Below are 25834 nucleotides of genomic sequence, written 5' to 3' on the forward strand. Positions count from 1 at the left end.
TATCACAGCGCCCCCAGCGTGATTGTTATTAGTGGTTTTAACATTTAACTCAACACCAATTACCAGACATGATTGGACTACCCCTATATGTATCTATATTTACTTTTTAGTTCATGGATGATCATATACAAGTCTTCTGCATCCTGAATTTCGTGTACTCAACGCTACCGTTTATTGCAAAGAATTAAACCAGTGTAGCATTTTTTTTTTCTATTTTCTTTTGTATCATGCCGCAACTATATTATTTCATAATGATGGGCACTCGCATTCCATTTGTTCAAAAGGAATACGGTACAAGGTAAACATAAGCCAAAGTTATAGCAGCATTTAGAATTTTGAGATCTGTCTCTGTAATATTACCCCTTGTGTTACTTGTGATAGTTTTAAAAACAGCAACAACATAGGGATATCATTGAGTGCTTTACACTAGGAAAGGAAAATCTAACACTTTACAACATCAGGTATTGGGTCATATACACCGCAGCTTGTCTATAAAACAACAATAACAAGATTGTATACAAAAATATAGCCTACACACTTCCGTAACATACATTAAATCATTTAGTTTTCTAGAAATAGACCTTTAACCTTCCAACAAGAAAGGAAGAATGTGTCACATGAACTGACATTCTTGAACCTTGAACACAAACACAAACACAAGCACAAACACACACGCGCGCACACGGACACACACACATTTTAACATAAAAATACGAAGAAGATCTACGTTGTATCACCAAACTTTCCAATCATACATTTCTATCATCCACGACCTGTTTTTAGTAGAAGTTAAAACCAGATTGTTTTAAAATTGAGTAAGATTACATCAAATATAGCTTTTCCATATATGGTGGTAAATCATCTTTAACAATTACATCTTTCACAAAGATCTAAAACATTTCCATCCGAATAACTCTCCAGCTGCTTTTCCTCACAATTCTTTTCCCAGATGGCATGTGACACCATGTTTGAAAACGTATATTCTGTTGCCACTGCAGTGAGCATAATTATTTCAGATCCGATATCATTGACCAGCGGCTAGATTGATATCGATTATGACGGGCAATCATCGGGTCTGATGCATTGGCCATCGTGCAAAACATGCCCGGCTTTACACTGACATCCAGCCTTGCATACCACCTGCGAAGGCGTACAAGTTTGGCCTTCTGGATCCTCGCACGTCGCTCGGCATGGCGGCCCACAGTCATCGTACACTTCAGAGTGGTGACAGGTGATATCTTGGATGAGGAAGAGGTTTTGTGAAAAAGAATCATTATTTACATATGTTCTGAAAAACACCAACCTGTTTTAAATAGACACGTAGTTTTATTTCATGCATTTTCATATTACTTGTATCATGATATGGTGATAAATGTTGAAATAGGCAAGAACAGATACATAAGTACTAATATGCAATGCGATTTATATTCAAATTTGGTCTTCATAAAGAGCTTTCTAAAACAGCAATAAACATTGATAAACACTTCAAGACAGCTTTCTGTGCTGTTTATAGTAATGATTAATTGATGTAAGCCTATATTAGTGCATTTTGTCGACTTAACTTTTTTCAAGAATTTCACGATTAAATTCGACAATTTTCACAGTATTCTTCAATAATGTAAGATCTTATTCGGTAGAACGCATTAAAAATGTGTGCAAAAACAATGAGCTGTATATTTTTCGCTTCTGTTATCATGCCTCAGTCAGCTCTAAAGGCTTAAATTTCGACGAGATAGTTTATTACACTTTCCGTTTTTAAACTTTTTTGCCTGTCTTTTGTTCTATTTTTTTTTCTTTTGTCCACGGAGCGTTTTCCAAACAAGCTTTGTTCTTTTTTTTTTCACAAGGAACCTTTGTTCCACTTTTTATCTTACTGCCACTTACTCTTTGCCAACTCGATAAAACGTCACTTCATGGAAGTTTGTTGTTTTGCTTTTCGTTATTGTTGGTGGTATTGCATTGGTATCATGATGTCTCAATGTTTATGTCATACTATTATTATGAATGTCATGACTGTGTGACGCTTTTGCCTGGAGTGTGAAACAGAAAAAAAAAATAATTCAGATGAAATGAATGAATCTAAAAAGAATTGAATTGTAGTAACGAAACGTATTTAAACTTACAGCACGATGTCTGCTCCTTCCATGACTTAATCGTAACTCCGTTGCGTTGGCACTCGTTGACGTAGGCTGAGATAGGCTCGCAGTAGCATGATTCAGTTACGCCACAGGTACAGGTGTCTTCCAGGCAAAGCTTGTAGTATGGGGTTGGGTCGACGTGCTTGTAGCACGCAACAAACTTTTTCTTTTTAAATATCTGGCATTTTTTCCTGGCCTCCTTAAATTGAGCGTAAGTGGAACACGATTCTGCCTCGATCTTTCCCAAGAGAATACCTAACTCGTTCTCTGCTTCTCGCTTCTTGCAGTACCTGCGAAAGCAACCGAACGGCTGTCAGTAATAATTCCTGAATGAAGGATCGTGCATCGAGTTAGCCTCGTAGCTAGTTAGAATATTGCTAGATAGGGTAATATAGTAGAAGTGCAGGGAATCAATCTTTCAAAGACAACTCATGGGCATGGCCCTACACGAGGTATGACAAAAGAAAGAGAGACGGAGAGAACGAGCCAGACAGACAGACAGACAGACAGACAGACTGACTGATAGATCCAAAATGGCCCAGTATATTTCATAAATGTTTTCAACAAATATTTCACAGTTCTCCATTCTTCGGAGTTTTTAAAGTTCAGGGACATTTCTATCTTCAGCAGCAAGTGACAATCACTGATCAATAACACGTTAGACGCTTGAGTTGTGCTTTTTATTGTTACAATTATACAGCTTATAAAACGGCGCCCCCGCAGAAGCGGGGGGGGGGGGGGGCAGGGGTGGCACTTGCCCCCCCCCCCCCCCAAAAAAAATGTTGGGGGGGGGGGGGCAAAACGAGTTTTTGCCCCCCCCCCCCCCCAAAGTGCCCCCTGTAACAAATAATTAATCACTGATTTAAAGACCAAAATGAACAATAAAGGCATATTTCTTGTCTAAATGTTGTAATTTCATAACTGAAAATTTTCGCCCCTAACGAGGCGAAGATTATAATACACTAACAACATACATTATTGTATCTATACACTAATAGTAACTTATGAGTAAATTTAGTGTATAGATGGTAGCCTCGTGTCCTCGAGTGTGCCCGCTGAAACATACCTTTAGTAAACCTTACACATTTCATTTTCTTCTTTGCTTTTTAGCAGTATAAGAATATTTTTTATTGTTCGAACGATGCGATCACGTTTAAGCTTTTAATGAGTACATTTCAGATAAATTGCAAAGTAAAAGTGGCTCGCTCGTTCTGCCCGTACTTATAGTAAAATGAAAAGTTTTCATAAGTTATTATAGTCCTTCGCAGTGATTTCTTTTACTATGTTTAATTCCTCAGAAATTCAATTTAAAATGCTCTATAAAGCGACTTTTATACTCTGTTTTTACAAAAAGTCCCTACCGTGGGAGGGGGTATCCCCCTCCCACACCCTCCCCCGCTCGGTCGCTTCGCTCCTTCGACGAGGATCTCACACCATCACATACCCCCCGTATGTTAAGATCATAGTCCTTCCAACTGATTTTTTCAATATGTTAATTCCCTAGAAATTTGCTTTAAATTCTCTATAAACGCGACTTTTATACTCTGTTTTTACAAAAAGTCTCTACCGCGGGAGGGGGCATCCCCCCTCCCACACCCTCCCCCGCTCGGTCGCTTCGCTCCCTCGCCGAGGATCTCACACAATCACATTATTATGTACTCGGCCGTATGTAATAATCACAGTCCTTCGCACTGATTATTTTTCACTATGTTTAATTCCTTAGAAATTTGCTTTTAAGTGGTCTATAAACGCGACTTTTGTACCCTGTTTTACAAAAGCTCCCTACAGTGGAGGGGGGGGGGTATCCCCCTTTCCACCCCCCCCCCGCTCACTCGCTTCGCTCCCGCGCCGAGGATCTCACATCGTCACATAAAATGTGCCCCCGTTGAGATTTTGCCCCCCCCCCCCCCAAACCAGAAGTGTTCCGGCGCGCTTGTTTGTCTCCTCCTTCGTTCATAATTGCTACCTATTTTTTGCACAATGACCTGCATCACTGTTATGCTTAAAGGTCCCGTTTACCTTTGGGAACAGTGATTAAAAAAAAATGTCGAGAAATGACATTTAATGCATATGTGTAGGTCTGTTGTACCACAAAACATCCTATCATATAAAATTTTCGTGATAAAGCCCGAATATAAGGAGATATCTGTATTTTTTCTTAATAACTGTAGACGGTTTAGTCTGGAAACATTTTCATTATAACTATCGTTCACATCTTGTATATTTAACAATACTTAATATCGATTTTACCGATTCAAATTTTTACAGCGGTTGTCTCTATCCCTACCGAACTCACATTTCAAAACTATTTAATGCTGGGCTTTTGTTTCATCTGCAATTGGTAAATTATGTTTTTAAAAAAGGCATAATAGCCATAATGTGATAATGACCACATCTAAACTGTCATGAACTGTGCTTACTTGTTTCCGTCCACCCTCCAGCCATGAAGGAGGGTCTTTATTTTCTTTGACTTGATAAACTCTCGCGTCAGTTCGTCGTCGGCCTCCTGCCCGTTCATGTTGCCGCACAGTCCGCAGGCCGTTGACCTGTACTGGGTCGAAAGGCGCACCCGAACCTCCGTGGATGACCATTCAACAAACAGACCTTTGTTCGTCGTCACCAAGATGTCATCCTCACCGATGTTTTCAATCCTCACATTCTCTGGACTGTCGTGCACATACGGCAAAGCCAGGGTTTCATTGAAGACGTTCACGGTACCGTCAGGACTTATTGTAATCTCTACACAGTCGACGTAGATATACAGCGTCAATTTCATAGGAGCTTCCCCGCTGGCTGGTTCGTGCTGAACGTGCACCTCGAAGTTGGCAGTGCCTCCGCAGTCCTGCGTGAGGACGTAGCGGCATTTGCCCGACGCCTCGAATCTATATCCGTCAAAGGTGGTGTGGTTGCCAGCTGTATCCAGTGAACATGTTTTAGTTTCTGTTGACACGTAATGTAGAAAAGGTGAAACATATCAATTTCACAAACACGACAGACGCAAACAAACAAACAAACAAACAAACAAACCAAAGTTTTATTATATATCCAAGATGGACATTACCAATGATTTAATGTGAATGTATATACATACACTTGCTTCGAGAAATCTTCAATAAATTCTATCATTTGAAGAAAAAAAAATATAGATACATTTATAGAGAAAACATAAAAGACAATACTTGGCTCAGCCAGTAGCGCGTCAGCCTCCAGATCCAAAGGACCCGGGTTCGATTCCCAAGTCTAACTGAACAAATTCAAATGCACTCATCCTGTCCCCCTTTAGTAAGAGCGAAAACACTCTGTCCCTTGTATAGGGCATAGGATGGAGGTCCCGTCCGTGAGGGAGTCACAGCTCATGCACGTAAAAGATCCCACTTCATTTATTCCTCGGAAAAAAGCAGGGTGCAAAACCCGGTATGAACTAGTGCAGCTGAATATGGGTTAACCAGCTATTTTCTCAGTTGAAAATGAAACAAAACCAAACAAAAAAGACAAGAAAGGTATGTCGAATGAGTTAAACGACATAGGAGGGGTAGGGGTGAAAAGCGGAGGCAGGCAGAAAACGAACATGAGAAACAACTCCACAAGCAGAAAAGATTATTATAATACTTTGTGACGTCATGAAAGACCAATAGACAGAGAAGATGGACAGAGAAGGACACATTACGGGTTCGCTGCTGTTACCTTCTCAGTAAGAGACTATTTAGAGAAGAGAAAAATATTACCTGGCAGACACGTGGGACAACATGCGCCAGGCAGCCAGATCTCGGTTTCATCCTGTGACGGGAAGAACAAAATAATACATCGCAATAGCGCATTTAGAGTTATGGGGTCTTTCCAATGATTTCCAAAATAAATCATCAAAGAAGAACTCGACTCTTCTTTGTTTTCTTTTCTATATCCCGTAGCAAGAACGAGTTGAACCAAACGCACGCAAAGATTTGCCATCTAGTTTACACTTCGATTGAGTCATTGGTTTACGTTGGTGACATCCAGAGAGGTCGAGTTCCTGATTGGCAACTTCAAAACGGTAACAGGCTCATGTTGTTATTACACATGTGTGCGTGACTAATGCCTTGACACCAATATAAATGTTCGCGCCTTCCTTTTAAAATGCACATGATAATAGTCAATTGCGTATTTTCATGTGGGTGTATTAAAGGCGTAGCAAGCGACTCGTCTGGTAACAGACACGAACACCACCAAAGTATGCAAGCTTTTGAGCGTCTACCTATGCAGAGTGTTGATCAGGATGCCAAGAGAAGCTTAACTCTCTCACCACCACTATCTCAAAAATCTGCTGCTGTTGCATTCGTTTGTCATGGTATATGATTATATTTTCTATATTGTCATGGTATATGATCATATTTTCTAAATGCTGCACCTTCGCATCTTCTAGGATTGATATTCACGAATGGCCTATTATGGCAAGTAATTATCGCTATGGTGAAGGCAAGAACTTGATGTTTGATACTAACAAAGTGCAATCACTGTGTAATATAAATAAGCATAGTGTGCCCTTACGTTTAGACTTTTTCTTTGCAAATGCACAAACGACATGCATAATCATATGATTAAAATATTACTGCATTTTAGGTATTAACGTTTGGATGCGTATGTCTATAAACACTTTAAACAAAGGGGAGATGGCTGTTAAAACAATACATACACAGCGACACACGTTTGCATACAGGTCAACCTACCGCGTTGCAGGTCAGTACAGGACAAGTTTTCGGTGAACATTGCGCTCTCCCGTTTTGACAAATACATTCATTACATCCGTCTTCCCACGTGTTTTCTCTCTGTGACAGGAGAAAATGGAAACAAACAAACAAACAAGTAAACAAGAAAAGGTTAAAAGCCCTGGCCACTTAATCTGCAACCGTGCTACTTGAAAGGATTGTTGCTTCCTGTAGTGTGCACAGCTACCCGAGCTGGGTGCCGTTTCATAAATGTGTTCGTAAAGATACCATGACTTAACGAACAACTTAAATATGGCAAGCCAAGTGGGTTTCCCAATCATTGTTCATTTCAATAGCCAAAGTTGAACACGTCAACACACATTTTTAGTTGAAAGTGTATCTTTGCCCCAATGTAGATGAATCATTGACATACAGTCGTACTTTGTTAAAACGTGAGGAAAAAAAGGGCACACATATTGGCACTTCACATTCTAGTCGTTCGTAAAGTCATGCATAACTAACAGCTTTATGAAACGGGGCCCTCGTACATGAAGTTTTTACGCCGTCGAGTATCAAAGATCTTCATACGGCGAGACCATGTCTGAAAATGTAATCTTCTGGCTACGGTATTTTTCGTAGCTCCTTAGTAAAGTGTGTGGAGATTTCGGGACTTCTAAAACATTTGAATGAATAATACATGATTGGATTTCTGTCGTAGAGCGTATCTGTATATACAGATTATTTAATTGAATTCAATTAAATTCAAATTTATCTGCAATTTTCGACAGAACATAATTATGGCACATTTCACTTTTTTTTCTACAAAAGAATAAGGTAAACAGTACATTGTGAAAGGAACATATTGTACAATGATAACAAAACATTATCATATGCCAGCATTGTAATAACAAAACATTGCAATAAATCACCATGGAGAACGATCATGTAAGGTACGAAAAGTGGAGGGACCCAATGAAATGAAATAATCGTCATAATGTGGGGCCCCTCTATGTCCCAGCATTCAAGCCACATGTTTTCATCAAAGCATTTGTGCCACTTCCCCTTATTCTACGGTAAAATCAGCTTGTGGTATATTGTTTAAAATACTTCTAATAATTTTCCGCCTCATCCATGATTTTAAAACCTTCATCTAGTCATCTCGTGGTCAGAAGATGTGGTGATACTTACCGCATAAAATGTCCCTTTGTACTCGCAGAAACTGATATCTGTGAAGATAAGTGAAGACACAAAATATTATTTCGTTCCAACTTACAGACAAATTGCCCAATCGACATTTGATTTAAAATTATTCATGTATAATTTGATAATCATCGATTTTCATATTCATGCCATTTATATTATCATTATCAACAGTCATTCATGCATTCATTGTCATGTTCCGTTTATTTTTGAATCATCATTTCAGATAACCTTGAATTCTTTGTAAAATGATGTTGCACCTCAAAGGACATCTTTGTTAAGTTCATACTTGTTACAAATATTTTGCACCTATCTATACATGGGATCAATGACTGATTAAAGGGTAAAGACACTTAAATTTATCATTATGTGGAATAAATGCAAAAATATTCGTAGAACACACAAGGAAAGTTTAAGGAAAATCGAAAAACTCTTTCAAAGGTTATGGTTTTTTTAAAGATTCAGTGTATACTCTTCGCTGGATAAGAAAACTTTAAAAATTTGTGATGTCACACATGGAAAACAACACGAAGAAGATATAACGAATATTCAGCATATTTTCATTTTGTTTTAGCAAAATGGAAGAGCACGCAAGGTTTTGAAAGAAGGAAATGAGGAGGTAGAGAAAGAGAAGGACGAGAATAGGGAAGTTTATTCCGCTAAATATATCATCTTCTTACCATTACACGTTTTGCCATCTTCTTGAAGAGCGTATCCCCCATTGCACGAACAGGAGAATGAACCAAAAGAGTTCTGACAGACGTGATCGCACCCTCCATTATCCAACGAGCACTCGTTCACATCTATCGCAACACGAAAAAAGCAATGAAATTTTGAATTGTGCGTCAAACCCACAGAATATGAAGACTGTCACCCACAAAATAAAATTCCACGCCATGGTCATGCCGACTTTGAAAAATGAAAAAAAAAAATAACTCGCGCAGGATAAAAGATTTTTTTTCTCAAATATGAATAAGAAACATAAAAAAAAAATCGATCTAAATTTCACACGTTTTCGCCAACTGACGACATTGATCGCAAGAACATTGTCCAAATTAGCCGCTGTCAACGGCTCACAATTTTCTCATTGATCTGTACACAAATATTTCACACTTGGAAAATAATGTTATGTACACCCCCCCCCCCCCAGTTATCCTCGCGATCATGGCTAGCTTATTGTTGCAACAACAACAACAACAACGACAACATCATTGAGGCTACAACAACAACAACGACAACATCATTGAGGCTAAGGGCACAACTTCTGCGTTTTCCTATTTCATATATAGGCCTATGAAAAAAAAAATAACGATGACAATTTGTGTACAGGTCATCGGAGGACTTGTGCAGATATAAATTATGGTAATAGACCTTTCAGCAAAACTAGTGGCCTTTGATATGAATGCATCGCAATTTGATATCAAAACGTATGAAAAGATTTAAGCTTTCTTTTGTATGAAACACAAATAACATAATGTAATACAACCAGTGAACCGTATATAATCTAACGTAATGTCCAAAAATGACAAATTTTACTCAATTCTCGGTAAACTGCGCCTACTCTTTGAAGGAAAATAACACGAACATAGAAAGAAGCGAAAAAGAGAGAAAAAAAGGAAAGATATTCAGATGCACTCACCAAATTGGCAACGTCGGCCTGTTAAGCCACTGCTACAGGAACAAACTGGTTTGCCCATACTAATAGAGCATTTGCCGCCATTTTGGCATTGTAAACTGTCACAACCAACGACATCTTCGCAGTTGCGTCCTTTTAGAAATAGAAAGACAATGGAACAAAAGGTAAGGAAGTATATTAGGCCTATGGATAGATGATGGTGTCACCCAGTACACAGCGCACACACCCATTGCCAGGACGGGCGTTATTTTTAATCCTTTCTCTTTCATTTTCCTCGGCTAACACAAGAATCAGTGACGATGCACAAGATTCCGACGTTACTAGTATATAAATTTGATTAAGAATATCATTGTTTAAAATCGCGCGAGCGCGCGCGCGCACACACACCCACCCACACACACACACACACACACATACACACGTATGGCAAGCCAAATGTCCCATAATCGAAAAACTTTCTCGATTATGGGACATTTTTTTTTTGGGGGGGGGGGGTGGCGAGAAATGTCAAGTGAAAACAATTTTTATCGTTTTTGTAGGATATTTGCTTTGTGGCAAGCCATAGGTTTAAAAAAAAAGGTTATCAAAAGCTCCATCAGTCGATAAACCAAGGTTATATATACAAATAAGAAACATTTTGCTTGCCATACACAAGCAGTATTTTTAAGTAGAACTCAGTAAATCCTCTACCTTGGTAGAGTTATCGTTTTGTTTACATGATAGACACACAGAGACAAAACAATAACAACAAGAACTAGAGATTGTAATTTGTCATTACTGACAAATTAAGGTGATCCGATTTTTTTTTTTAATCAATGATTCAAGTCCTGATCGCAATAGGCATGACCATGCAGGTTTCATCTGTGTTGAGAGACATTGGCCATGTGATGTTTGGATTCTCATTTAGAAAAGGGAGTCATATCTGTCATCTTTGGTACCAAATTCTGTATACACTAGATAACGAAGATACAGCAACAAATACATAATTTAGGCATGACCATACAGGTTTCATCTGTGTTTAGGGACATTCGCCGTGTGATATTTGGAATCTCATTTAGAAAAGCGAGTCAGACCTGCCATCTTTGGTACCAAATTCCGTATGCACTGTAACGAAGATACAGAATGAAGTATATTTGACCATTGACCCCACTTTGCACAGCCAGGATGGCATCTAAGCAAAAAGTGGTTATTTCGTAAAATGATTCTTGTAACATGGTCTTTGCGTGTGCAAAATATGGAAGAGATAGGACATGTATTCACTAAGATACAGAATGAAACATTTATGACCTTTGACCCTAATTTACATACCCAAGATGGTGTCTGATCAAGAAGTTGTTATTTTATGAAATAATGTACGTGACATGAACTAAACATGTGCAAAATTTGAGGGTGATAGACGCTATTTTTCTTGAGTTATTGCAAAGAAAGTTGCAGAAAGAAAAGAAACATCTCAATACATTGAAGATAAGTTTTAAATTCAACCACGTTTTTTAACGTGATCCCGACATCGTATGAAAAAGACGAAGGGTAAAATACGATAGCGCAAAGTCTCAGCTACAACATATTAAGATCTGGGAGAAATTCACCGAAGCATAAGTGAGCTATTGCTCGAAAAAGATAGTCATGTCAAATTTCATTTGCAGAAAAACTGCACTCCCATAGAGATAACACGTCATAATGAAGATACAGAAAGAAGAATATATGACCTTTGACCGCACTTTACACAGACATGGTGGCATCTGAGCAAAAAGTGGTTATTTTGTGAAATGATTCTTGTAACATGGTCTTTGCGTGTGCAAAATATAGGAGAGATAGGACATGTATTCACCAAGATACAGGATGAAACATTTATGACCTTTGACCCTAATTTACATACCCAAGATGGTGTCCGATCAAGTAATTGTTATTTTATGAAATAATGTACGTGACATGAACAAAACATGTGCAAAACATGGGATTAATAGCCATTGTTGTTGTTCATCTATTGCACAGAAAGTAGTAGAAAGAGAGAAAAATAAAGAAAAAATTATGTTATTTTTATAGAAATTTGAAGGAGAAGCATGAAAAAAATCAGAAAAAGATAAAGTTAGGAAAGGAGATTAAGACTAACTAAAGAAAAAGAAGAAAAAATAGTGTTTAAAAAAATCTAAAAACAACTGGCAGGGGAGAGCATCGAACCAGGGACCTTAGGATTACGAGTCGGATGCGCTATGCAATGACCTATAAATCATGCTCCATAGGCCCTGTGTATTAAGCAAAATGACGCTGCATCGAAGCCACATGCAATTTTCAACCAAGTTTTTCGACGTGATGCCGACGTCGTATGAAAAAAATGGAGGGCACATTAACGATAGCTCAAAGTCTCAGCTACAACATACTAAAATCTCGGAAAAATTCACCGAAGCATAAGTGAGCTAGTGCTCGAAAAAGATAGTCATGTCAATTTTCACTGCCAGAAAAACTGCTCTCCCATAGAGATAACACGTAAACTGGTCAAATTTTACAAGGATACTTTCAATCCATTTTTACGAGGTGATGACGTTATCCAATCAAAATGTTGTTTTTACATTAATGAAAGAACATTTCATAAGCTACAACATACTGAAATCTGGGTGAAAATTGTCGAAATTTAAGTGAGATACGCTCGAGTGAATTTGAAATTTGATGACGTCATTTTGAAAATTTACTTTGTTTACTTTATTAAGAAATTTGATCTTTTAATCATTTTTTCAGTATCGCCAACTCATGAAATGACATGTACCATTCATCAGCTTTTAGAATATATCAAGAAAATGGGGGGTCACCGTCCATCCTGACGAGTAAAATCCGATTTAAAATTGGCGGTTTTTTGGCATAGTTGCACTGTGTATCCCCATTGACGCACGCGCGGAATTTTGAATTTGACGGGCCCGTATGACGTCATATTGAGTCGGATCGACTTGAAACTTGATAGAAATATTCCTTGACATTTTGGACATCCGATCCGTGTGAAAAAACTGAAAATTTATATTGCATATGAGCTGTGCGTGCGTATATGCGCGCGCGCGTACGCGTCCGTCCGATTTTTTCAATTTTTCAAAAAATGATCCAAATGGTCTGAAACGTGTGCAAAAAAAATTTGAGCTCGATTTGAGCATAGAAATATTTCAACGCGCGCGTACGCGCACGTATCAAGAGAAAATGTGAATTTTGAGAATATGAGTAAAATGCGCATAACTTGAAATATATGTGACGTAAATTTCATTGAAAAACTTCATTCCATTAATGAGATATGATTGAGAATGTGTTTTCATATAATGACGTCATAGTGACGTCACGGTCGACGGATCACTTTGATTTTAGTTCGATTGCCGTCTTTGGGAGACGATACATATATGGTATAAGTTTGAAATTGATAGGAAGAGGACTTTCTGAGCTAATCGATGCACAACTTTTGGGGAGAAATAAAGAAAGAAGAAGAAGACTAGAGATTGTAATTTGTCATCACTGACAAATTAAGGTGATCCGATTTTTTTTTAATCAATGATTCGAGTCCTGATCGCAGTAGGCATGACCATACAAGTTTCATCTGTGTTTAGAGACATTGGCCGTGTGATGTTTGCATTCTCATTTAGCAAAGGGAGTCATATCTGCCATGTTAGGTACCAAATTCTGTATACACTATAAGGAAGACACAGCAACAAGCACATATGACCTTTGACCCACCTTTGCACTCCCAAGATTGCATCTGATGAAATAGTGGTTATTTTGTGAAATGATTCTCGCGATATCGTCTGTACGTGTGAAAAATATGGGAAAGATAGGACAGGTATTCATCAAGATACAAGATGAAACATTTATGACCTTTGACCCTAATCTACATACCCAAGATGTTGTCCGATCTAGTAGTTGTTATTTTATGAAATAATGTACGTGACATGAACTAAACATGTGCAAAATATGGGGGTGATAGGGCGTGTTTTTCTTGAGTTATTGCAAAGAAAGTTGCAGAAAGAAGAAATATCTCAATACATAGAAGATAAGCTTTAATTTCAAGCAAGTTTTTTATCGTAATCTCGACATCGTATGAAGAAACGAAGGTCAACTGAACGATAGCGCAAAGTCTCAGCTACCACATATTAAAATCTGGGAGAAATTCACCGAAGGGTAAGTGAGCTAGTGCTCGATAAAGACAATCACGTCAATTTTCACATTTAAAAAAATTCCCTCCCGTAGAGATAACACGTCATAACGAAGATACAAAAAGAAGTACATATGACCTTTGACCTCAATTTGCACAGACAAGATGGCATCTGAGTAAAAAGTAGTTATCTTGTGAAATGATCCTTGTAACATGGTCTTTGCGTGTGCAAAATATGGGAAAGATAGGACATGTATTCACTAAGATACAGGATGAAACACTTATGACCTTTGACCCTAATTTACATACCCAAGATGGTGTCCGATCAAGTAGTTGTTATTTTATGAAATGATTTACGTGACATGAACTAAACATGTGCAAAATATGGAAGTGATAAAGGCCGTTTTTCTTGAGTTATTGCAAAGAAAGTTGCAGAAAGAAAGAAATATCTCAATACATCGAAGATAAGCCTGAATTTCAACCAAAATTTTTGACGTGATCCCGACATCGTATGAAAAAACAAAGGGCACATTACGGTAGCGTAAAGTCTCAGCTACAACATATTAAAATCTGGGAGAAATTTACCGAAGGGTAAGTGAGCTAGTGCTCGATAAAGATAGTCATGTCAATTTTCATTTCCAGAAAAACTGCACTCCCATAGAGATAACACGTAAACTGGTCAAATTTGACAAGATTACTTTCAATCCATTTTTACGAGGTGATACCGTCATCCAATCAAAATGTTGTAATTTTATGTTTAAAAGAACATTAAATAAGCTACATCATACTGAAATCTGGGTGAAAATTGACAAAGGACTAGTGAGATGCGCTCGAATAAACTTGAAATTTGATGACGTCATTTTGAAAATTTACTTTTTTTACTTTATTAAGAAATTTGATATCTTTTAATCATTTTGTCAGTATTGCCACCCCATGAAATGACATGTACAACTCATCAGCTTTCAAAATATGTAAAGAAAATGGGGGGTCACCGTCCATCCTGACGAGTAAAATCAGATTTAAAATTGGCAGTTTTTTGGCATAGTTGCACTGTATATCGCCATTGACGCGCGCGCGGAATTTCAACTTTGACAGGCCCGTATGACGTCATATTGAGTCGGATTGACTTGAAACTTGGTATAAATATTCCTTTACATTTCAGACATCGGATCAAAGTGAAAAAACTGGAAATTTCGATTGCATATGAGCTGTGCGTGCGTATATGCGCGCGCGCGTACGCGTCCGTCCAATTTTTTTAATTTTACAAAAAATGTTCCAAATGATCTGAAACGTGTGCAAAAAAAATTTGAGCTCGATTGGAGCATACAAATATTTCAACGCGCGCATACGCGCACGTTTTAAGAGAAAATTGAATTTTGAGAACATGAGTAGAATGCGCATAATTTGAAATATATGTGACGTAAATTTCATTGAAAAATTCTATTCCATTAATGAGATATGATTGAGAATGTGTTTTCATATAATGACGTCATAGTGACGTCACGGTCAACTGATCACAATGATGCATTAGATTTGTTGTCTTTAGGACATGATGCATATATGGTATAATTTTGAAATTGATAGGCAGAGGACTTTCTGAGCTAACCTCTGCACAACTTTTGGGGAGAAATAAAGAAATAAAGAAGAAGAACTAGAGATTGTAATTTGTCATCACTGACAAATTAAGGTGATCCGATTTTTTTTTTTTAATCATGGATTCGAGTCCTGATCGAAATAGGCATGACCATGCAGGTTTCACCTGTGTTCAGAGACATTGGCCGTGTGATGTTTGGATTCTCATTTAGAAAAGGGAGTCATATCTGCCATCTTTGGTACCAAATCTGTATACACTATAATGAAAATACAGCAACAAGTACATATGACCTTTGACCCACATTTACACTCCCAAGATGGCATCTGAGGAAAAAGTAGTTATCTTGTGAAATAATTCTTGTGACATCGTCTATACGTGTGCAAAATATGGGAAAGATAGGACATGTATTCACCAAGATACAGGATGAAACATTTATGACCTTTGACCCTAATTTACATACCCAAGATGGTGTCTGATCAAGTAGTTGTTATTTCATGAAATAATGTACGTGACACGAACTAAACATGTGCAAAATATGGGGTTGATAGCCATTGCTGTTGTTGATCTATTGCACAGAAAAAGAAAAATAAAGAAAAAATGAAGTTATTTTATAGAAATTTGAAGAAGCATAAAAAAAATCAGAAAAAGATAAAGTAAGGAAGGGAGAATAAGACTAACTAAAGAAAAAGAAGAAAAAAAGTGTTTAAAAAAAGTGAAAAAAAATATTGGCAGGGGTGAGCCTCGAACCGGGGACCTTAGGATTACGAGTCGGATGCGCTATGCACTGACCTATTTCATCCTCCATAGGCCCTGTGTATTAAGCAAAATGACGCTGCATCGAAGCCAAGTGCAAATTTTAGCCAAGTTTTTCGACGTGATGCCGACGTTGTATGAAAAAATGGAGGGCACACTTACGATAGCCCAAAGTCTTAGCTACAACATATTAAAATTTGGGAGAAATTCACCGAAGCATAAGTGAGCTAGTGGTCGAAAAAGATAGTCGTGTCAATTTTCATTTCCAGAAAAACTGCACTCCCATAGACATAACACGTAAACTGGTCAAATTTGAGAAGATTACTTTCAATCCATTTTCACGAGGGGATGCCGTCATTCAATCAAAATGTTGTTATTATATTAATGAAAGACCATTTAATAAGCTACCACATACTGAAATCTGAATGAAAATTGGCGAAGGATTAGTGGGATACGTTCGAGTGAACTTGAAATTTGATGACGTCATTGTGAAAATTTACTTTTTTTATTTTATTAAGAAATTTGATATCTTTTCATCATTTTGCCAGCATCGCCAACCCATAAAATGACATGTACAACTCATCAGCTTTCAAAATATGTAAAGAAAATGGGGGGTCATCGTCCATCCTGACGAGTAAAATCGGATTTAAAATTGGCGTTTTTTTGGCATAGTTGCACTGTATATCGCCATTGACGCGCGCGCGGAATTTCAACTTTGACGGACCCGTATGACGTCATATTGAATCGGATTGACTTGAAACTTGGCAGAAATATTCCTTGACATTTCAGGCATCCGGTAAGTCTGAAAAAACGGGAAATTTCTATGACATATGAGCTCTGCGTGCGCATATGTGCGCGCGCGTACGCGTCCGTCCAATTTTTTCAATTTTTCAAAAAATGCTTTAAATGGTCTGAAACGTGTGCAAAAAAATTTTGAGCTCGATTGGAGTATGCAAATATTTCAACGCGCACGTACGCGCACGTTTTTAGAGAAAATATGAATTTTGAGAATATGAGTAGCATGCGCATAACTTGAAATATATGTGACGCAAATTTCATTGAAAAATTCCATTCCATTAATTAGATATGATTGAGAATGTGTTTTCATATAATGACGTCATAGTGACGTCACGGTTGACTGATCACAATGATACATTAGATTTGTTGTCTTTAGGACATGACGCATGCATGGTATAATTTTGAAATTGATAGGCAGAGTACTTTCTGAGCTAACCTCTGCACAACTTTTGGGGAGAAATAAAGAAATAAAGAAGAAGAAGATTAAAGAATCAGTACAGATACAGAAGGTGATCCGAGAGGATACTCGGATCACCTAATAAAGAATCAGTACAGATACAGAAGGTGATCCGAGAGGATACTCGGATCACCTAACTAGACTCGGAATTTGTCAAGACTGACAAATTAGGTGATCCGATCTCTTCGAAAATCAATGATTTGAGTCCTGATCCAAATATTCATGACCATACAGGTTTCATCTGTGTTGACGGGACATTGGCCGTGTGATGTTTGAATTCTCATTCAGAAAAGGGAGTGAGACCTGCCATCTTTGGTACCGAATTCCGTATACACTAACGGAAATACAGAATGAAGTATATTTGACCTTTGACCTCACTTTGCACGCCCAAGATGGCGTCTAAGCAAAAAGTAATTATTTTATGAAATGATTCTTGTAACATGGTCTTTGCGTGTGCAAAATATGGGAAAGATAGGACATGTATTCACCAAGATACAGGATGAAACATTTATGACCTTTGACCCTAATTTACATACCCAAGATGGTGTCCGATCAAGTAGTTGTTATTTTATGAAATAATGTACGTGACATGTACTACACATGTGCAAAATATGGGATTAGTAGCCATTGTTGTTGTTCATCTATTGCACAGAAAGTAGTAGAAAGAAAGAAAAATAAAGAAAAATTGTTATTTTATAGAAATTTGAAGGAGAAGCATAAAACAAAATCAGAAAAAGATAAAGTAAAGAAAGGGAAATTAAGATTAACTAAAGAAAAAGAAGAAAAAAGTGTTTAAAAAAATAAAAAAAAACTAGAGATTGTAATTTGTCATCACTGACAAATTAAGGTGATCCGATTTTTTTTTAATCAATGATTCGAGTCCTGATCGCAATAGGCATGACCATACAAGTGTCATGTGTCATGTGTTTAGAGACATTGGCCGTGTGATGTTTGAATTCTCATTTAGCAAAGAGAGTCATATCTGCCATGTTTGGTACCAAATTCTGTATACACTATAACGAAGAAACAGCAACAAGTACATATGACCTTTGACCCACCTTTGCACTCCCAAGATTGCTGATGAAATAGTGGTTATTTTGTGAAATGATTCTCGCAACATCGTCTATACGTGTGAAAAATATGGGAAAGATAGGACAGGTATTCACCAAGATACAAGATGAAACATTTATGACCTTTGACCCTAATTTACATACCCAAAATGTTGTCCGATCTAGTAGTTGTTATTTTATGAAATAATTTACGTGACATGAACTAAACATGTGCAAAATATGGGGGTGATAGGGCGTGTTTTTCTTGAGTTATTGCAAAGAAAGTTGTAGAAAAAAAAGAAATATCTCAATACATAGAAGATAAGCTTTAATTTCAACCAAGTTTTTTATCGTGTTCCCGACATTGTATGAAAAAACCATGGGCAACTTAACGATAGCGCAAAGTCTCAGCTACAACATATTAAAATCTGGGAGAAATTCACTTAGGGGTAAGTGAGCTAGTGCTCGATAAAGACAATCATGTCAATTTTCACATTAAAAAAAAAATTCCCTCCCATAGAGATAACACGTCATGACGAAAGTACAAAAAGAAGTACATATGACCTTTGACCTCAATTTGCACAGACAAGATGGCATCTGAGTAACAAGTAGTTATTTTGTGAAATGATCCGTGTAACATGGTCTTTGCGTGTGCAAAATATGGGAAAGATAGGACATGTATTCACTAAGATACAGGATGAAACACTTATGACCTTTGACCCTAATTTACATACCCAAGATGGTGTCCGATCAAGAAGTTGTTATTTTATGAAATAATTTACGTGACATGAACTAAACATGTGCAAAATATGGAAGTGATAGAGGCCGTTTTTCTTGAGTTATTGCAAAGAAAGTTGCAGAAAGAAAGAAATATCTCAATACATTGAAGATAAGCCTGAAATTCAACCAAAATTTTTGACGTGATCCCGACATCGTATGAAAAAACTAAGGGCACACTGACGCTAGCGCAAAGCCTCAGCTACAACATATTAAAATCTGGGCGAAATTTACCGAAGGGTAAGTGAGCTAGTGCTCGATAAAGACCGTCAGGTCAGTTTTCATTTCCAGAAAAACTGCACTCCCATAGAGATAACACGTAAACTGGTCAAATTTTACAAGGATACTTTCAATCCATTTTTATGAGGTGATGACGTCATCCAATCAAAATTTTGTAGTTAAAAATATGAAAGTAAATTTAAAAAGCTACAACATACTGAAAACTGGGTGAAAATTGGCAAAGGATAAGTGAGATACGCTCGAGTAAACTTGAAATTTGATGACGTCATTTTGAAAACTTACTTTTTTTACGTTATTAAGAAATTTGATATCTTTTAATCATTTTGCCAGCATTGCCGCCCCATGAAATAACATGTGCAACTCATCAGCTTTCAAAATACGTAAAGAAAATGGGGGGTCACCGTTCATCCTGACGAGTAAAATCGGATTTAAAATTGGCGGTTTTCTGGCATTGTTGCACTGTATATCGCCATTGACGCGCGCGCGGAATTTCAACTTTGACGGGCCCGTATGACGTCATATTGAGTCGGATTGACTTGAAACTTGGTATAAGTATTCCTTGACATTTCAGACATCCGATCAAAGTGAAAAAACTTGAAATTTCAATTGCATATGAGCTGTGCGTGCGTATATGCGCGCGCGCGTAGGCGTCCGTAAGATTTTTTCAATTTTTCAAAAAATGCTCCAAATGGTCTGAAACGTGTGCAAAAAAATTTTGAGCTCGATTGGAGCATACAAATATTTCAACGCGCGCGTACGCGCACGTTTTAAGAGAAAATATGAATTTTGAGAACATGAATAGAATGCGCATAACTTGAAATATATGTGACGTAAATTTCATTGAAAAACTTCATTCCATTAATGAGATATGATTGAGAATGTGTTTTCACATAATGACGTCATAGTGACGTCACGGTCGACTGATCACAATGATACATTAGATTTGCCGTCTTTGGGACATGATGCATGCATGGTATAATTTTGAAATTGATAGGCAGCGGACTTTCTGAGCTAACCTCTGCACAACTTTTGCGGAGAAATAAAGAAATAAAGAAGAAGAAAGAATCCGTACAGATACAGAAGGTGATCCGAGAGGATACTCGGATCACCTAAATATTGGCAGGGATGAGCCTCGAACCAGGGACCTTAGGATTACGAGTCGGATGCGCTACGCAATGACCTATTTCATTCTCCATAGGCCCTGTGTATTAAGCAAAATGACGCTGCATCGAAGCCTCGTGCCATTTTCAACCAAGTTTTTCAACGTAATGCCGACGTCGTATGAAAAAATAAAGGGCACACTTACGATAGCCCAAACTCTCAGCTACAACATACTAAAATCTGGGAGAAATTCACCGACGCATAAGTGAGCTAGTACTCGAAAAAGAGAGTCATGTCAATTTTCACTTCCAGAAAAACTGCTCTCCCATAGAGATAACACGTAAACTGGTCAAATTTGACAATATTACTTTTAATCCATTTTTACGAGGTGATGCCGTCATCCAATCAAAATATTGTAATTATTTTAATGAAAGATCATTCAATAAGCTACAACATACTGAAATCTGGGTGTAAATTGGCAAAGGATAAGTGAGATACGCTCGAGTGAACTTGAAATTTGATGACGTCATTTTGAAAATTTACTTTTTTTACTTTATTAAGAAATTTGATATCTTTTAATCATTTTTCCAGCATCGTCAACCCATGAAATGACATGTCCAACTCATCAGCTTTCAGAATATGTAAAGAAAATGGGAGGTCACCATTCATCCTGACGAGTAAAATCGGATTTAAAATTGGCGGTTTTTTGGCATTGTTGCACTGTATGTCGCCATTGACGCGCGCGCGGAATTTCAACTTTGGCGGGCCCGTATGACGTCATATTGAGTCGGATTGATTTGAAACTTGGTAGACGTATTCCCTGACATTTCAGGCAGGCGATAAGTGTGAAAAAACGGGAAATTTTTATTGCATATGAGCTGTGCGTGCGTATATGCGCGCGCGCGTACGCGTCCGTAAATTTTTTTCAATTTTTCAAAAAATGCTTTAAATGGTCTGAAACGTGTGCAAAAAAAATTTGAGCTCGATTTGAGCATACAAATATTTCAACGCGCGCGTACGCGCACGTTTTAAGGTATAGATGAATTTTGAGAATATGAGTAGAATGCGCTTGACTTGAAATATATGTGACGTAAATTTCATTGAAAAATTCCATTCCATTAATGAGATATGATTGAGAATGTGTTTTCATATAATGACGTCATAGTGACGTCACGGTCGACTGATCACTTTGATTTTAGTTCGATTGCCGTCTTTGGGAGACGATACATATATGGTATAAGTTTGAAATTGATAGGAAGAGGACTTTCTGAGCTAATCGATGCACAACTTTTGGGGAGAAATAAGAACTAGAGATTGTAATTTGTCATCACTGACAAATTAAGGTGATCCGATTTTTTTTTAATCAATGATTCGAGTCCTGATAGTGCAAGTCTCGGCTACAACATATTAAAATCTGAGAGAAATTCACCGAAGCATAAGTAAGATAGTGCTCGATAAAGAGAGTCATGTCAATTCTCACATCTAAAAAATTCCCTCCCATAGAGATAATACGTCATAGCGAAGATAGAAAAAGAAGTACATATGACCTTTGACCCCACTTTGCACAGACAAGATGGCATCTGAGCAAAAAGTGATTATTTCATGAAATGATCCCTGTAACATGGTCTTTACGTGTGCAAAATATGGGAAAAATAGGACATGTATTCACCAAGATACAGGATGAAACATCTATGACCTTTGACCCTAATTTACATACCCAAGATGGCGTCTGATCAAGTAGTTGTTATTTTATGAAATAATGTACGTGACATGAACTAAACATGTGCAAAATATGGTGGTGATAGGCTATGTTTTTCTTGAGTTATTGCACATAAAGTTGTAAAAAGAAAGAAATATTACAATACATCGAAGACAAGCTTTAATTTCAACCAAGTTTTTTCACGTGATCCCGACAACGTATGAAAAAACCAAGGGCACATCAACGATAGCCCTACGTCTCAGCTACAACATATTAAAATCTTAGAGAAATTCACCGAAGCATAAGTGAGCTAGTGCTCGATAAAGATAGTCATGTCAATTTTCATTTCCATAAAAATTGCACTCCCATAGAGATTACACGTAAATTGGTCAAATTTGACAAGGTTACCTTTAATCCATTTTTTCGAGGTGATGTCGTCATCTAATCAAAATTGTGCAATTACATTTATGAAAGAGCATTTCATAAGCTACAACATATTGAAATTTAGGTGAAAATTGGCGAAGGATAAGTGAGATACGCTCGAGTAAACTTGAAATTTGATGACGTCATTTTGAAAATTTACTTTTTTTACTTTATTAAGAAATTTGATATCTTTTAATCATTTTGTCAGCATAGCCAGCCCATGAAATGACATGTACAACTCATTAGCTTTTAGAATATGTCAAGAAAATGGGGGGTCACCGTCCATCCTGACGAGTAAAATCCGATTTAAAATTGGCGGTTTTTTGGCATAGTTGCACTGTGTATCCCCATTGACGCACGCGCGGAATTTTGAATTTGACGGGCCCGTATGACGTCATATTGAATCGGATCGACTTGAAACTTGGTAGAAATATTCCTTGACATTTTGGACATCCGATCCGTGTGAAAAAATTGAAAATTTCTATTTCATATTAGCTGTGCGTGCGAATATGTGCGCGCGCGTACGCGTCCGTCCAATTTTTTCAATTTTTCAAAAAATGCTCCAAATGGTCTGAAACGTGTGCAAAAAAAAATTTGAGCTCGATTTGAGCATACAAATATTTCAACGCGCGCGTACGCGCGCGTTTTGAAATAAAAATGAATTTTGAGAATATGGGTAGAATTCCCTTGACTTGAAATATATTTGACGTAAATTTCATTGAAATATTCCATTCCATTAATGAGATATGCATGAAAATGTGTTTTCATATAATGACGTCATAGTGACGTCACGGTCAACTGATCACTATGATTTTACTTGCGCTGTCGTCTTTGCGACATGATACATATATGGTATAAGTTTGACATTGAGAGGCAATGCACTTTCTGAGCTAACCTCTGCACAACTTTTGAGGAGAAATAAAGAAAGAAACAAAGAAAGAAGAAAGATTCAGTACAGATACAGAAGGTGATCCGAGAGGATACTCGGATCACCTAAAAAGAAGAAGAACTAGAGATTGTAATTTGTCATCACTGACAAATTAAGGTGATCCGATTTCTTTTTTAATCAATGATTCGAGTCGTGATAGTGCAAAGTCTCAGCTACAACATAATAAAATCTGAGAGAAATTCACCGAAGCATAAGTAAGATAGTGCTCGATAAAGAGAGTCATGTCAATTTTCACATCTAAAAAATTCCCTCCCATAGAGATAACACGTCATAGCGAAAATAGAAAAAGAAGTACATATGACCTTTGACCCCACTTTGCACAGACAAGATGGCATCTGAGCAAAAAGTGGTTATTTCATGAAATGATCCCTGTAACATGGTCTTTACGTGTGCAAAATATGGGAAAGATAGGACATGTATTCACCAAGATACAGGATGAAACATCTATGACGTTTGACCCTAATTTACATACCCAAGATGGCGTCTGATCAAGTAGTTGTTATTTTATGAAATAATGTACGTGACATGAACTAAACATGTGCAAAATATGGTGGTGATAGGCTATGTTTTTCTTGAGTTATTGCACATAAAGTTGTAAAAAGAAAGAAATATTACAATACATCGAAGACAAGCTTTAATTTCAACCAAGTTTTTTCACGTGATCCCGACAACGTATGAAAAAACCAAGGGCACATCAACGATAGCCCTACGTCTCAGCTACAACATATTAAAATCTTAGAGAAATTCACCGAAGCATAAGTGAGCTAGTGCTCGATAAAGATAGTCATGTCAATTTTCATTTCCATAAAAATTGCACTCCCATAGAGATTACACGTAAATTGGTCAAATTTGACAAGGTTACCTTTAATCCATTTTTTCGAGGTGATGTCGTCATCTAATCAAAATTGTGCAATTACATTTATGAAAGAGCATTTCATAAGCTACAACATATTGAAATTTAAGTGAAAATTGGCGAAGGATAAGTGAGATACGCTCGAGTAAACTTGAAATTTGATGACGTCATTTTGAAAATTTACTTTTTTTACTTTATTAAGAAATTTGATATCTTTTAATCATTTTGTCAGCATAGCCAGCCCATGAAATGACATGTACAACTCATTAGCTTTTAGAATATGTCAAGAAAATGGGGGGTCACCGTCCATCCTGACGAGTAAAATCCGATTTAAAATTGGCGGTTTTTTGGCATAGTTGCACTGTGTATCCCCATTGACGCACGCGCGGAATTTTGAATTTGACGGGCCCGTATGACGTCATATTGAATCGGATCGACTTGAAACTTGGTAGAAATATTCCTTGACATTTTGGACATCCGATCCGTGTGAAAAAATTGAAAATTTCTATTTCATATTAGCTGTGCGTGCGAATATGTGCGCGCGCGTACGCGTCCGTCCAATTTTTTCAATTTTTCAAAAAATGCTCCAAATGGTCTGAAACGTGTGCAAAAAAAAATTTGAGCTCGATTTGAGCATACAAATATTTCAACGCGCGCGTACGCGCGCGTTTTGAAATAAAAATGAATTTTGAGAATATGGGTAGAATTCCCTTGACTTGAAATATATTTGACGTAAATTTCATTGAAATATTCCATTCCATTAATGAGATATGCATGAAAATGTGTTTTCATATAATGACGTCATAGTGACGTCACGGTCAACTGATCACTATGATTTTACTTGCGCTGTCGTCTTTGCGACATGATACATATATGGTATAAGTTTGACATTGAGAGGCAATGCACTTTCTGAGCTAACCTCTGCACAACTTTTGAGGAGAAATAAAGAAAGAAACAAAGAAAGAAGAAAGATTCAGTACAGATACAGAAGGTGATCCGAGAGGATACTCGGATCACCTAAAAAGAAGAAGAACTAGAGATTGTAATTTGTCATCACTGACAAATTAAGGTGATCCGATTTCTTTTTTAATCAATGATTCGAGTCGTGATAGTGCAAAGTCTCAGCTACAACATAATAAAATCTGAGAGAAATTCACCGAAGCATAAGTAAGATAGTGCTCGATAAAGAGAGTCATGTCAATTTTCACATCTAAAAAATTCCCTCCCATAGAGATAACACGTCATAGCGAAAATAGAAAAAGAAGTACATATGACCTTTGACCCCACTTTGCACAGACAAGATGGCATCTGAGCAAAAAGTGGTTATTTCATGAAATGATCCCTGTAACATGGTCTTTACGTGTG

The 25834-nt window shown here is 37.3% G+C and overlaps 1 protein-coding gene across 1 annotated transcript in view; it reads right to left on the reverse strand.

The window, feature by feature from the left end:
• Nucleotides 1-1053: 1053 nt before the first annotated feature.
• LOC140235219 (sushi, von Willebrand factor type A, EGF and pentraxin domain-containing protein 1-like) overlaps nucleotides 1054-25834 on the reverse strand; it is a 56162-nt gene continuing 31381 nt past the window's right edge. Inside the window, 8 exon segments of the mRNA XM_072315252.1 lie at nucleotides 1054-1238; nucleotides 2124-2428; nucleotides 4559-5078; nucleotides 5864-5915; nucleotides 6842-6940; nucleotides 8009-8046; nucleotides 8701-8823; nucleotides 9660-9788. Of these exon segments, the coding sequence (XP_072171353.1) occupies nucleotides 1054-1238; nucleotides 2124-2428; nucleotides 4559-5078; nucleotides 5864-5915; nucleotides 6842-6940; nucleotides 8009-8046; nucleotides 8701-8823; nucleotides 9660-9788 (1451 nt within the window).

This window comes from Diadema setosum, chromosome 11 (genome assembly GCF_964275005.1).
Source record: "Diadema setosum chromosome 11, eeDiaSeto1, whole genome shotgun sequence".
NCBI lineage: Eukaryota > Metazoa > Echinodermata > Echinoidea > Diadematoida > Diadematidae > Diadema > Diadema setosum.